The sequence below is a fragment of the Acanthopagrus latus genome, chromosome 1, assembly GCF_904848185.1.
Source record: "Acanthopagrus latus isolate v.2019 chromosome 1, fAcaLat1.1, whole genome shotgun sequence".
Lineage (NCBI taxonomy): Eukaryota > Metazoa > Chordata > Actinopteri > Spariformes > Sparidae > Acanthopagrus > Acanthopagrus latus.
The window spans coordinates 797,735-809,790 of NC_051039.1; the positions used below are offsets into that span (position 1 = coordinate 797,735).

General features: G+C 40.4%; 2 protein-coding genes across 6 annotated transcripts in view; both read right to left on the minus strand.

The window, feature by feature from the left end:
- Window positions 1–11,279, minus strand: part of LOC119023366 (NACHT, LRR and PYD domains-containing protein 12-like) — a 286,857-nt gene extending 275,578 nt beyond the window's left edge. Inside the window, exons 1-8 of one of the 5 annotated variants that reach the window (XM_037105249.1) lie at window positions 10,257–11,279; window positions 9,202–9,286; window positions 8,856–8,940; window positions 7,517–7,657; window positions 7,328–7,381; window positions 3,018–4,788; window positions 824–997; window positions 256–429 (exon numbers count right to left, since the gene is read on the minus strand). In XM_037105249.1, the coding sequence (XP_036961144.1) occupies window positions 256–429; window positions 824–997; window positions 3,018–4,788; window positions 7,328–7,381; window positions 7,517–7,657; window positions 8,856–8,940; window positions 9,202–9,276 (2,474 nt within the window). In that variant the 5' untranslated portion in view covers window positions 9,277–9,286; window positions 10,257–11,279. Of the gene's footprint in view, window positions 1–255; window positions 430–823; window positions 998–3,017; window positions 4,789–7,327; window positions 7,382–7,516; window positions 7,658–8,855; window positions 8,941–9,201; window positions 9,292–10,256 lie in introns of all 5 variants that reach the window. The other 4 variants (XM_037105258.1, XM_037105238.1, XM_037105265.1 and 1 more) reach the window with 4 other exon arrangements.
- LOC119023524 (NACHT, LRR and PYD domains-containing protein 3-like) overlaps window positions 1–12,056 on the minus strand; it is a 75,868-nt gene that overhangs the window by 55,543 nt on the left and 8,269 nt on the right. The window lies entirely within an intron of this gene.

Consider the following 12,056-nt stretch of genomic DNA (forward strand, 5'->3'; position numbering starts at 1 on the left):
TGAGTTGCCAAGGTGTTGGCCCGAGAGATGTCTGCTGTCGTTCCAAATATCATGAACTAGTTACTCAAAATAATCCAGAGACCTTGTTGAGAGCAGTTTCACGTAAGAACTGTTTTCTGCACAGTATTACAGCAAGTATGTTGATACATTCAGTTTCAGAGTAGTGTCTAAAAAGAGAACTGGTAAAATGACAGGAGAACAATGAAAACATAAAGAAACAGTTATTCTTCACTTTATACATATTTTTTTCCTGACCTGAGAGTTGCTATTTTACATTGTGGACTCTTCAGTCCAACAGACAGCAGCTCCACTCCTGAATCCTGCAGGTCGTTGTTACTCAGGTCCACCTCTCTCAGGCTAGAGGACTGGGAGCTGAGAGCTGAGGAAAGAGCTTCACAGCTTCTCTCTGACAGATTACAGCCACTCAGCCTGAAAAAATTACAGTACACATAAAGACTTTTCTCTCTGCTTAAGTTAACTTCTAAATGTATTTTGATCCACTCAATGTCTGAAAACACTCCTCACTCACTTTGTACATGTATTTTTTAATCCTGAAAGCACACTGTATCATAGTATAGCATGTGATCATTGTTATAAAAAGAAATGTGTATGTTTCATGCAAATGTTGGATTTCTTCAAAGTTTGTTGGGAAATGCACTTGATCACTGATGGATGCGAGACACAGGGAAACGTCTGATGCATTTTCTCTGTAACATTTACTACATGAAAGAAAAGAGAACCACTCCCACTTTAAGTGTCCCACTATGTTTATAACTTGCATCAAAAATCACCAAAAACACACCATTAATGTGGATGTTCTTACCGAAGTCTCTGAAGTTTGCAGTTAGCACTTCTAAGACCATCTGAGATCAGCTTCACTCCAGAGTCCTGGAGTCTATTCATGCTCAGGTCCAACTCCTCCAGACCAGAAGACTTCCAGCTGAGAAGTGATGAAATATGCTTACAACATCTGTCTGTGAGGTTACAGCTACTTAACCTAAAGACAAAAACAAAATGACAGCCAACATTTTACAAACATTCTTTCCTATACCGTATTTTCCGCACTATAAGGCGCACTTAAAAGCCTTTAATTTTCTCAAAAAACGACGGTGCGCTTTATAATACGGAGCGCCTTATATGTGGATTAATTCTGGTTGTGTTTACTGACCTCAAAACAATTTTGTGTGGTTCACGCGCTCTGTCAAAATGTTTTACTTTGGTAAACTACAAAGCCTCACCGCTTGCAGCATCACGGCTACCGTAGTCAGGAGCGTGGAGGAGTAAGGCCTACTGCACTTCACCATAACACCGTGTGTGTGTATGACCCAAAAATGGCACCTGTCAAGAGACACGCTTACGACGTGGGGTTCAAACTCAAGGCTATCAGTCACGCAGTAGAACATGGCAATAGAGCAGCTGCGAGAGAATTCAATATTAATGAATCAATGGTACGCAATTGGAGGAAGCAAGAAGATGACCTGCGCCAAGTAAAGAAGACCACACAGAGTTTCCGAGGGAACAACGCGAGATGGCCACTGTTGGAGGACAAAATTGAACAGTGGGTTATTGAACAGAGAGCAGCAGGTAGAAGTGTCTCTACAGTCTCTATTCGAATCAAAGCAACAGCGTTAGCACGGGACATGAATATCAATGACTTTCGAGGGGGTTCTTCTTGGTGCTTTCGTTTTATGAAAAGACGTAATCTCTCCATCCGCACACGAACTACCGTCTCGCAGCAACTGCCAAAAGATTACGAAGAAAAGCTGGCCACTTTCCGCGCATACTGTAAAAAAAAGATCACTGAAATGAACATCCAGCCACAGCACATCACCAACATGGATGAGGTTCCCCTCACCTTTGACATCCCCGTGAACCGCACTGTGGCGAAAACAGGGACCAGAGCGGTGTCTATACGCACCACGGGGAACGAGAAGTCATCATTCACTGTAGTTCTCGGTTGCCAGGCTAATGGCCAGAAACTTCCACCCATGGTCATTTTCAAGAGGAAGACTTTGCCCAAAGAAAAGTTTCCAGCCAGTGTCATCATCAAGGCTAACCCGAAGGGCTGAATGGACGAGGAAAAGATGAGTGAGTGGCTGAGAGAAATTTACGTCGAGACCAGATGGCTTTTTCCACAAATCTCCGACCCTATTGATCTGCGACTCCATGCGCGCCCATCTCACCGATGTCAAAAAACAAGTGAAGCAAACTAATTCGGAGCTTGCCATTATTCCCAGTGGATTAACTAAAGAACTCCAGCCACTAGATATTGGTGTCAACAGAGCGTTCAAAGCTAAACTGCGAGCTGCGTGGGAGCAGTGGATAGGGAGACAGCGCCGGGCAACTTACGCCACTATCTGCCAATGGATCGTGGATGCCTGGGCTCAGATATCAGTGTCAACTGTGGTCCGAGCCTTCAGGAAGGCCGGAATCGAACTGCCAGGGAACGGGAAAGACACTGACTCGGATAATGACGGGAGGGATCAGGGCATGCTGGATGAGGTAATCGCCCAGCTGTTTAACTCTGACACCGAAGACGAGGAATTTGAGGGATTTATGGACGAGGAATGAACTGAAAAAGTGAATGTAGCCTATTGTGTTGTATTGTATGTGTTATAACGGAAAGAAATTGAGAGTTATTGTGTCTAGGCTACGCTACGTTTGATTTAGCAGATCAGACTGTTTTTTGTGTTACAACTGAACAAGATTATTGTTAATAGGCTCATTATAACGTTTGACCAATGATGAGTTATTGTGAATACCAATAACGTTTGAACAATGTTGAGAGTTGTGAACATGTTTAATAAAGTTTGACTGACTGACTTATCTGACTGTTTTGTTTCTGTTTTGTTTATGCGCATTATAGTCCGGTGCGCTTTATATGTGAAAAAAGTTTGAAAATAGACCATTCATTGACAGTGCGCCTTATAATCCAGTGCGCCCTATAGTGCGGAAAATACGGTACTTAAACACAACCAGTTTTAGAGCAGTTGGGTATCTTGAGGTTGAACACTTACAAAGCAGTCTTTGATACTTTGAGCACAGGCAGCAGCCTCTCCAGAACTTCATCTGATTCGTAGTATTTTTTCAGGTCGAAGACATCCAGGTCTTCATTGGAACTGAGCAGCAGAAATGCCATAGCTGACCAGTGTGCAGGTGAGATTTCACCAACATCTCCTGAGTTCTGGTACTGTTGGACTTGCTTTACCAAAGACTGGTCGCCCAACTCATTTAAACAGTGGAACAGATTGATAATTTTGTTGGTGGAGGACAATCTCTTAGTCTTCAGCTTTGTGTAAATATAGGTGATTGTCTGCTTGTTACCCCTTAGATGTCTTCCTCTGTCTCCAAATACTCCCTGAAGAAGAACCTGATTCTTTTCCTGTGAAAGACCCAGCAGGAAGCGCAGGAACAAGTCCCATTGTCCATGATCATTATCTAAAGCCATATCCACTGCTGTCTTCTGGAGGAGATGGAGGGGAGGTTTCCTGTTCTCTGGTGGCCCTTTCATACTTGTCTTGCTGGGAAGCAGATTCTTTCTGCTATCTATGAAGGTTTCTAACACATACAGAGCTGCAAGAAACTCCTGAATAGTTAAATGTATGAAAGAGTACATCACTTGTATGTGAAGACCAGCTTCTTTTCTTAGGAGCTGTGTACAAACTCCTGAATAGACAGCAGCTTCTGTCAGGTCAATCTGACAACTTCTCAGATCATCTTCATAGAAAACAATGTTGCCCTTCTGCAACTGTTCAAATGCCAGCTTTCCCAATTTCATGATCACATCTTTGTCTGTTTCAGAGTTCTGATAATCCTTCTTATTTTTACATTTGGTCTGGATGATCAGGAAGTGTGTGTACAGTTCAGTCACAGTCTTCGGTAGGTCACCTTTGGGAGTTTCTGTGAGGAGACTCAGGAGCACAGTGGCTGAAATCCAACAGAAGAGTGGGATGTGGCACATGATGTAAAGACTTCTTAATGGTTTGGACCGAAGATGACTGAGGATCTTCTGAGCCATACCCTTGTCATGGACTTTCTTCTGAAAGTATTCCTCCTTTTGCTCATCATTAAAGCCTTGAACCTCGGTCACCCTGTGGATGAACTCGGAGGGAATCTTAGTGGCTGCTGCTGGTCTACTTGTGATCCAGACTGAGGCTTTGTGGAGCAGTTTCCCTTTGATTAAGTTGGTGAGTAGGCAGTCTAACGTTCTTTTGTCTGTAATACTCCGGCACATCTGATTTTTCTCAAAGTCCAGAGGCAATTTGCTTTCATCCAGACCATCAAGGATGAACACAATACTTGAACTGTCGTAGTCTGAGGTTTCTAAATGCCTCACTTCTTTAAAATAGTGACCTATTAACTCTTTAAGACTCCAACACTTGTCTTTTATTAAATTCAGCTCTCTGAATGTGAATGGAAATATGAAGTCAGTCTGGTTGGTTGTTCCAGTTGCCCAGTCATGAGTGAATTTCTGTACAGCGACAGTTTTTCCAATCCCAGCGTTTCCCTTGGTCAGAACTCTCTGTGGAGCATTTTCTTTGTTTGATAACGATTTAAAAATGTCACTGAGGTCAATTTTCTTCTGCTCACTTGAACTCCTTTTGCATTCTAATTCAACAACTTCATGTTCACGATTAACCTCCCCACTGTCTCCCTCTGTGATGTAAAGCTCTGTATAGATCTTGTTCAAAGGAGTTGATGATCCATCTTCCTGTGCTTCTTGAATCAGATTCTTTGTTTCAGATTCAAGGTAAGATTTTAGATCAGCTTGGCACTTTTGGATCTTTACTGAAAGATAAATGAGATCATAGTTACATGAATAACATTTATTTCTCGTACTCTTCCAAGTTAGCAAATACTATAGATGTTTCTCATTTCAGAGGGTTATTGCCATTGCTTTGAAGGTGAGTGCAGCACATTGAGGGGATGGCTAGAGAACAGCGTGTGTGTGTGTGTGTGTGTGTGTGTGTGTGTGTGTGTGTGTGCGTGTGTGTGTGTAAGCCACATGAGAAGCTGCAGAAACTGACAGCAAAGCACCGTATGAGAGAAAACTGTAGGGCAATAATGGCTGTTTAACTACCAAGTTATTTTACTTCATCTTTTTCTGTGTTGACTGAGGGAAGCTGTCTTTGACAGTTTCGCGTAGAGACGAGCAGAATATTGCTGTTCAAGACTTTAGACATCATGCAGCTGCATCATAAGGCCTCCATGAACTGCATGGTGTTCAGGGATGAATAGTCTCTACCATTATTGTGCTATTTTTTCAGCTATAGTTACATTCATTGTTAGTAATGTAGCAGGCTAGTTTTGAATGACAGTGTCCCTGCTATCACATGTTGGTAAAATAAAACATTTACATAATAAAGTCAACTACAGGCTTCCCAAATGCTGTAGTAAATGAAGAATGATGAGTTGAACATATGTCAGCATGTGGCCCCACTTTTACGTCTCTTTTTTTCAAACCCTTATTGCAGATGGATAGAATTAAGTCTATGTGTAAAAACACTCAAAGTTAAGTCTTGGAGTTTGTATTATTCAAAATGTTGACGCCAATATTTTCCCTTTTACTGCTCCAAATATCGGTTAACGGCCTCCTTGATTACTAATAATCGGTATCAGCCCTGACAAAACCACATCGGTCTATCTCTAGTGCAGATGTGTGCTAAACTTTCGGACAAACTCAAAGAGATTCAACTTAATACTTAAAGGGACAGTTAACCCCTAATTAAAAATAACATTTATTCCTCTGACCTGTCATATTTGTTATACGTCTAGATTGTTCTAGTTTGTCTTGCTGAGATACTGGCCTTAGAGATGTCTGTTGTCTTTCCAGAAATCATGACCCAGCTACTCAAAATAATCCACAGACCTTGTTGTGAGCAGTTTCATGAAAGAACTATTTTCTGCACACTATGACAGCACAGAAGGAAGTGTGCATCTAATCAGGGTTTTAGATAAGTATGCTAAATTAGCTAACTATCATTAAATCTGCATGGTCGATGCCATATTTGTTTACATTCTGTGATGTCACGAATATGAACCTTTTGTCCAAGAACAGAGACAAGCTTCTGCGTGATGATTTGGTTGGCAGATGTACTTTGCTTGGCGCTTTGAGTGCAGTGAGCCATGATACAGCTTAGTTCACATACATTCCAGAGGAAAAACATCTCCATACCTTGAATAATCAGCATTTTACAACAAAACATTCTTGATATATAACACTATAGGTAGGAGCAAAACATGCTGGCAGACAAGCAAAGCTCAGTTTAGCATCTATTCAGAAACCAAAAGAATCTTACAATGTACAAAAGGGCAGATGACAGGGAAGAAAAGCTGTTGGCCAATAACTTTGCAGCATGGTAATGTCACATTTCCGTCATTGTGTCATCTCCATAATATACTAGGGCTGCACAATTCATCAAATTTTAATCACGATCACGATTTTGGCTGCCATGATTAAACTGAGATGATCATCGCGATATTAACATTTAAAAAGTCGGGTATTTGTACTGTTACAATAGCTCCCCCTGCTCAAATCCACACTTTCCCCGATCCAAACAGGGAATAAAATAGCCATTGACAAGGGGCTCGTGTTCCTTGGGGAAACAAAATGATGTGGAACCAGGAAGTGAAAGTGAAAGTTATGACTGTCATTGGTGTTTGCGTGCACGATATATGGACAAACAGGATGGAATGAGTTAAGGAGCCAAATCGCCAGGTAACGCATCGTTCGCTATGATGTTGGCAGAAGTTTGGTGAGTAACTAAAAGATTTGTAAAACAGAGATATGAATGAATTACACCGCAGTTACCGGCATAGCGTGTAATTACAAACATCCGAGGCTCCGTATGCGTGTAAGTGTGTGTGTTAAATAGAGTGTAGTCCATTTAAAGGCTGCAGGGAATGTCAGGCGAGTTGGGGGAAAAGAGGGCTAACTTTTCACGCTGTAGTATGTTCCTGTTCCTTGTGGTATGTGCCTTTTCTGCATAAGCTTCATTTTTTTCATTTGTTTGCACTTTGTGATTGCACTCTGCAATGGCATATTTACATTTTGCCCTTTGTCTTGGGTACATTTTATTTCATTATTCATAATTTATTATTATTTGAAGATTCAATTTGAACCTTTGCTCACATACAGTTTGTTTAAAAAAGAAAGTGCAATAAAAAGATATGTTTTACCTAACAATGATAATTGTGATTAATAATTGTGATTTCAGTATTGATCAAAAGAAGAAGTATGGTGAATGTTTATATCATTTGGCTGTGAAAAACCTTGTTTAATATACAGGTATGTTGTATGTTTTTATGTGTTTAAACAGTTGAATACCTTTGGTTTTAGTAGAAACATCAGTGGTCTCATCTGTTCTGTTTGGAGGTCGGTCTGAAACAGAAACATACAACATCTTCTGAAAAATGCTAAATATTTAAAGGTATTTTGGTGGCTACATTTCAAGCAGGCACAAAATCAAGTATAAAAGCTGTTAATTTAATGTATTAATTCAAAAAGATCATTTGCCTGTGTTGTTAAAGGTGGTATTGTGGTTAATGGTGATACTGGTATTACTGTCTCCTCCAATGTTGACACCAGTCATATGAGGGTTGTAGATGACATTTCCAGTCTGTGCTGTGATTGTTGTGCTTCCCACTTGAGTTTCAGCTGTTACAAAATAGACAGAATAGTTACAACTCACCACTCAACCATAACTCACTTTCCTCTTGTTAATGTCTGAACTATGTTAAGGGGGTTCACAGATTCTATTTTGTTAGAGCAGACTCACCTGAAACATTAAGAACAAATAAAGTCTATTGACGCCTCTTGGTGAGGCCAGTTGTTGAATCTCAGACTCACATGGAATAATGCAGATTCTACTCTGGTCATGTCACAATGGACATTATATGGTACATGAATCTGAGCTTGTGTTGAAGCAACAGACATTTTTATAGATTTTGTCCTTCAGGAGAGGATAATACAGTCCTGTAGATTTGGTCCTGCTTCATGTTTTTTTTTAGAAGAAAGAAAGAAGGCTAATGGAAACACTTCATGATTTTGAAAATCTTAAATAAATAGCTATGCTAGTAGCTTGGTTGCGGTGCTTTGCCTGTGCTGCGGCCGCAAATAGTTCCAGATATAAATTGGTCTAGTAAATCCCTTCGTGTTAATTTGCATTTATATGTGTACTCGATATGAATGTATAGGTCACGAGAAATAATTACAAAACAAATCTTGAGTTATTTGATTCACTTTTGCAACGACATGCTAGCTGGACACGCCAGATTACAGCGACTATGCTAAGCTAAAGATAACCGCGGCGTTTCTAGATTAGGACGATGGCTGGGTCGGCTAAAAAACGCTTTCGCTCACTCATCCAACTCTAGGGACTGCGTGGAGTGACTCAATTTCACCTAGGGGTGGCGTATTCCTTTAAACTTTTGACATGAAAGCTTATCATTTAAAGGAGAGCTGACCATGAAGTTAGCAGTACAACTATCAGGACCTCAAACTGAGAACTGAGAGAGAAGGTTTTATATGTTACATTATCTATTTGTTTTCTCATGTATTTGTATTCATGCATTTTTTTTATAAGCTCACATTCGGTGATACAGACACACAAACTGCATTATCATTTCTGAGCATCTTTCCACAAACTGTTTGTTTTAGAGTGTTTTTTGTGACACTTTAATCAGAGCGACACTTGTTAGACAGACACAAGTTAGTCTGTTGGTGGGTTTTTGCAGAACATGTCACAATTACAGCAGAAGAAATACAATAATTAATTATCACTTTGACAGTTGGTGTTTTGAAGCAAGTACACAAATCAGTGATACTTAATGAGGAAAGTAAGAAACCATCTTACCACCTTGTGATGTTTCTGGATCAACCGCCCGGCAGGCTGTTGACCCATTTCCATCTCTAAATTCCTTCACAGACTCCTCCTCTGACTTTGGAAGTCAAGAAAAAATAAAGATAAATACAAAGTCAAAACACTTCTGAAGGACAAAGGTTTGATTTGATATCAGTAGTGACATAAAAGTATCATCTAGAACCTTTTTTTATAAATATGGTAGAAACAAACACTCGTAAAGGGTTTTTTTACACAGAACTTCAACAATGTAAACAATCAGGGAAAACATGTATAGCTCTGTTGATTATTATCATTACTATTATTGCTGATTCTACATATTGAAAATACAGAGACTTACAGTCTGATTTGTTGTACAGTCATCCGGACAGTCAACCTTTCTTCTTTTGGCTTCCATCCTGCCTGTAGGCAGCATGGTTCAGGTTCTGTTCTGATGCACAAACACACACAACTCCTAAATATGTTGCATTTAATGTGTTTGTAAAAGCAGGCAATGCCGTATTCAGTAGTTTGAAATTTCCTGATTATTGCAGTATTTCTCATCATTCTTCTCAGTCACCCGACAAATATACAGACCTCTGATTGGTTCTGATTGATATTGTGATTATTTGCAAATTCGGAGGCCCTTTGTAATGGCTGCACATACTGCATACTTTTTTCTCACACTTTGAACCCTGCGGCCTATAATATGATGCGGCTTATCTATAGATTTTTATGGGCTAACGGCCTCCAGGGGGCGCTCTAGCAGGAAGCGCAAGAGCGAGAGAGACAGGTGGAAGAGATAATGCACCGAGGAGGATCCTAATTTGTGTTTTGAACAGTCATTTTGCGCATCATGCAAGCACCCTCATCATGGAAAACACACAAAGAAATGCATATGATGCAGCTTTTAAGCTAAGGGCGATCGATCTGGCTGTCGAAGAAGGAAATAGAGCTACTTCACGTAAGCTTAAGAGACGCTGGAGCAGATGTGGACACCTTCGGATTATAGTCAGGTACTTAAAAATGAGGCGGTACAGCTTATATTCAGGTGCGCTCTATTGTCCGTAATCTACGGTACACAAAATCTGGCTAATAATTCTAAAAACCTTCTTAATGCGAGTCCTCTCATGTATTGTGTCTTTAACTATCAGAGTTTAAATATCAGCACTGACTGAATGGCTGATTTAAGCAGCAGACAGACTTCACACAAGTCAGGACCTGTTAGCGTTTTATTCCCTTGAGCCAAACTGGCTCCTCTGTGTTCAGTGTTTCTCTCAGCTTCAGACATAGTTGTTCATATCACAGCATCAGGAATACAATCTACAAGACAATGCTCACTGTAAAAGACCCCTGACACCACAGTGGTTAGAAACAGTCAGAAAGATTAAAAGCATAAATGGGCTGCTGTCTTACCGGACTGAACTTGTGCCAGAGCAGAAGCTGAAACCTGGAGAACTGGTTCTCAGTTCGGCACTCGTTCACCCAGATCCTTTAACCTGAGATGTACAATAAAACATAACTACGAAGACATTTCAAGAGTCTGAAAACAGAAGAGACAAAGCTCAGAGGCTGCTTCCTGGTCTTTGTTCAAACTACGTTCATCTATGATGCGTGAGGAAGTAATCATGCTCTGTTGACAGGAAGTACTTTATGAAGTTCAGTTAAAGTTAACTCGCGACATCTGCTGGTGACAAAGCTACGTCAGACGAGCCAGAAACAAGCTGATTCTTTTCTTTAGACTGTTGTGATTCTGCAGACAACTTTTCCAAAAAGCTTCCATTTCCTTTGCAGTGTTGAGACGACTGAGACGGAAAGCAGGAATACAGGAAAAGGAAGGAAAAGAAAGCGACAGGAAAGGAAAGGAAGTGGCACAGAGTTAAAGGACAAGCTGGAAAAAGTAAAAGAATTGAAACCACATGACAACATTACATCACAATTTCATCGTGTTGTTCATGATTTGTCTCAGTAATGAAAGTGTAACTGTCCGGTACACATTACTTTTTTTCTACCATGTTATCATTTATAGAGGAATATCAAACAGAAATTGAAGCCTGCTCCTGATCCTTGTGGAAGGACTGCAGAACACCACCAACCAACCAAAGAAAGAGTAAGAAAAACATTGTACTTACCGAGCTAACAGCTAGCATCGGTGACCACGGCCACATCAGCAGAACAAGAGACACAACTTGTACATTTCCAGTAAATGTTGGAAAAACTGATGTTGTGCGCAAAGTCTTCTTCGTTTCAAATAATCTCAGGAGGATTGACTCCACAGGAGAAGAGTTCCAACATGAACTCTTTTGACGACGATCAAGATGGACAATAAATTAAATAAAAACGTCTTGACAGAAATGTTTCTATATTTTCAGCTTTGCGTTTGTGTGTAGTTGTGTTTTTGCGTGTGGTTGTGTTTTCTGTGTGAGGTTGTGTTTTCTGTGTGAGGTTGTGTTTTCTCTGTGTGTTTTCTGTGAGTGGTTGTGTTTTCTCTGTGTGGTTGTGTTTTCTGTGTGAGGTTGTGTTTTCTCTGTGTGTTTGTGTTTTCTGTGAGTGGTTGTGTTTTCTGTGTGTGGTTGTGTTTTCTCTGTGTGGTTGTGTTTTCTGTGTGAGGTTGTGTTTTCTCTGTGTGTTTGTGTTTTCTGTGTGAGGTTGTGTTTTCTGTGTGAGGTTGTGTTTTCTGTGTGTGGTTGTGTTTTCTGTGTGTGTTTGTGTTTTCTGTGAGTGGTTGTGTTTTCTGTGAGTGGTTGTGTTTTCTGTGTGTGGTTGTGTTTTCTGAATGTGGTTGTGTTTTCTGTGTGAGGTTGTGTTTTCTGTGTGAGGTTGTGTTTTCTCTGTGTGTTTTCTGTGAGTGGTTGTGTTTTCTGTGTGTGTTTGTGTTTTCTCTGTGTGTTTTCTGTGAGTGGTTGTGTTTTCTGTGTGAGGTTGTGTTTTCTGTGTGAGGTTGTGTTTTCTCTGTGTGTTTTCTGTGAGTGGTTGTGTTTTCTGTGTGTGGTTGTGTTTTCTCTGTGTGTTTGTGTTTTCTGTGTGAGGTTGTGTTTTCTGTGTGTGGTTGTGTTTTCTGTGTGTGTTTGTGTTTTCTGTGTGTGTTGGTGTTTTCTGTGTGTGTTGGTGTTTTCTGTGTGTGTTGGTGTTTTCTGTGTGAGGTTGTGTTTTCTGTGAGTGGTTGTGTTTTCTGTGTGTGTTTGTGTTTTCTGTGTGTGTTTGTGTTTTCTGTGT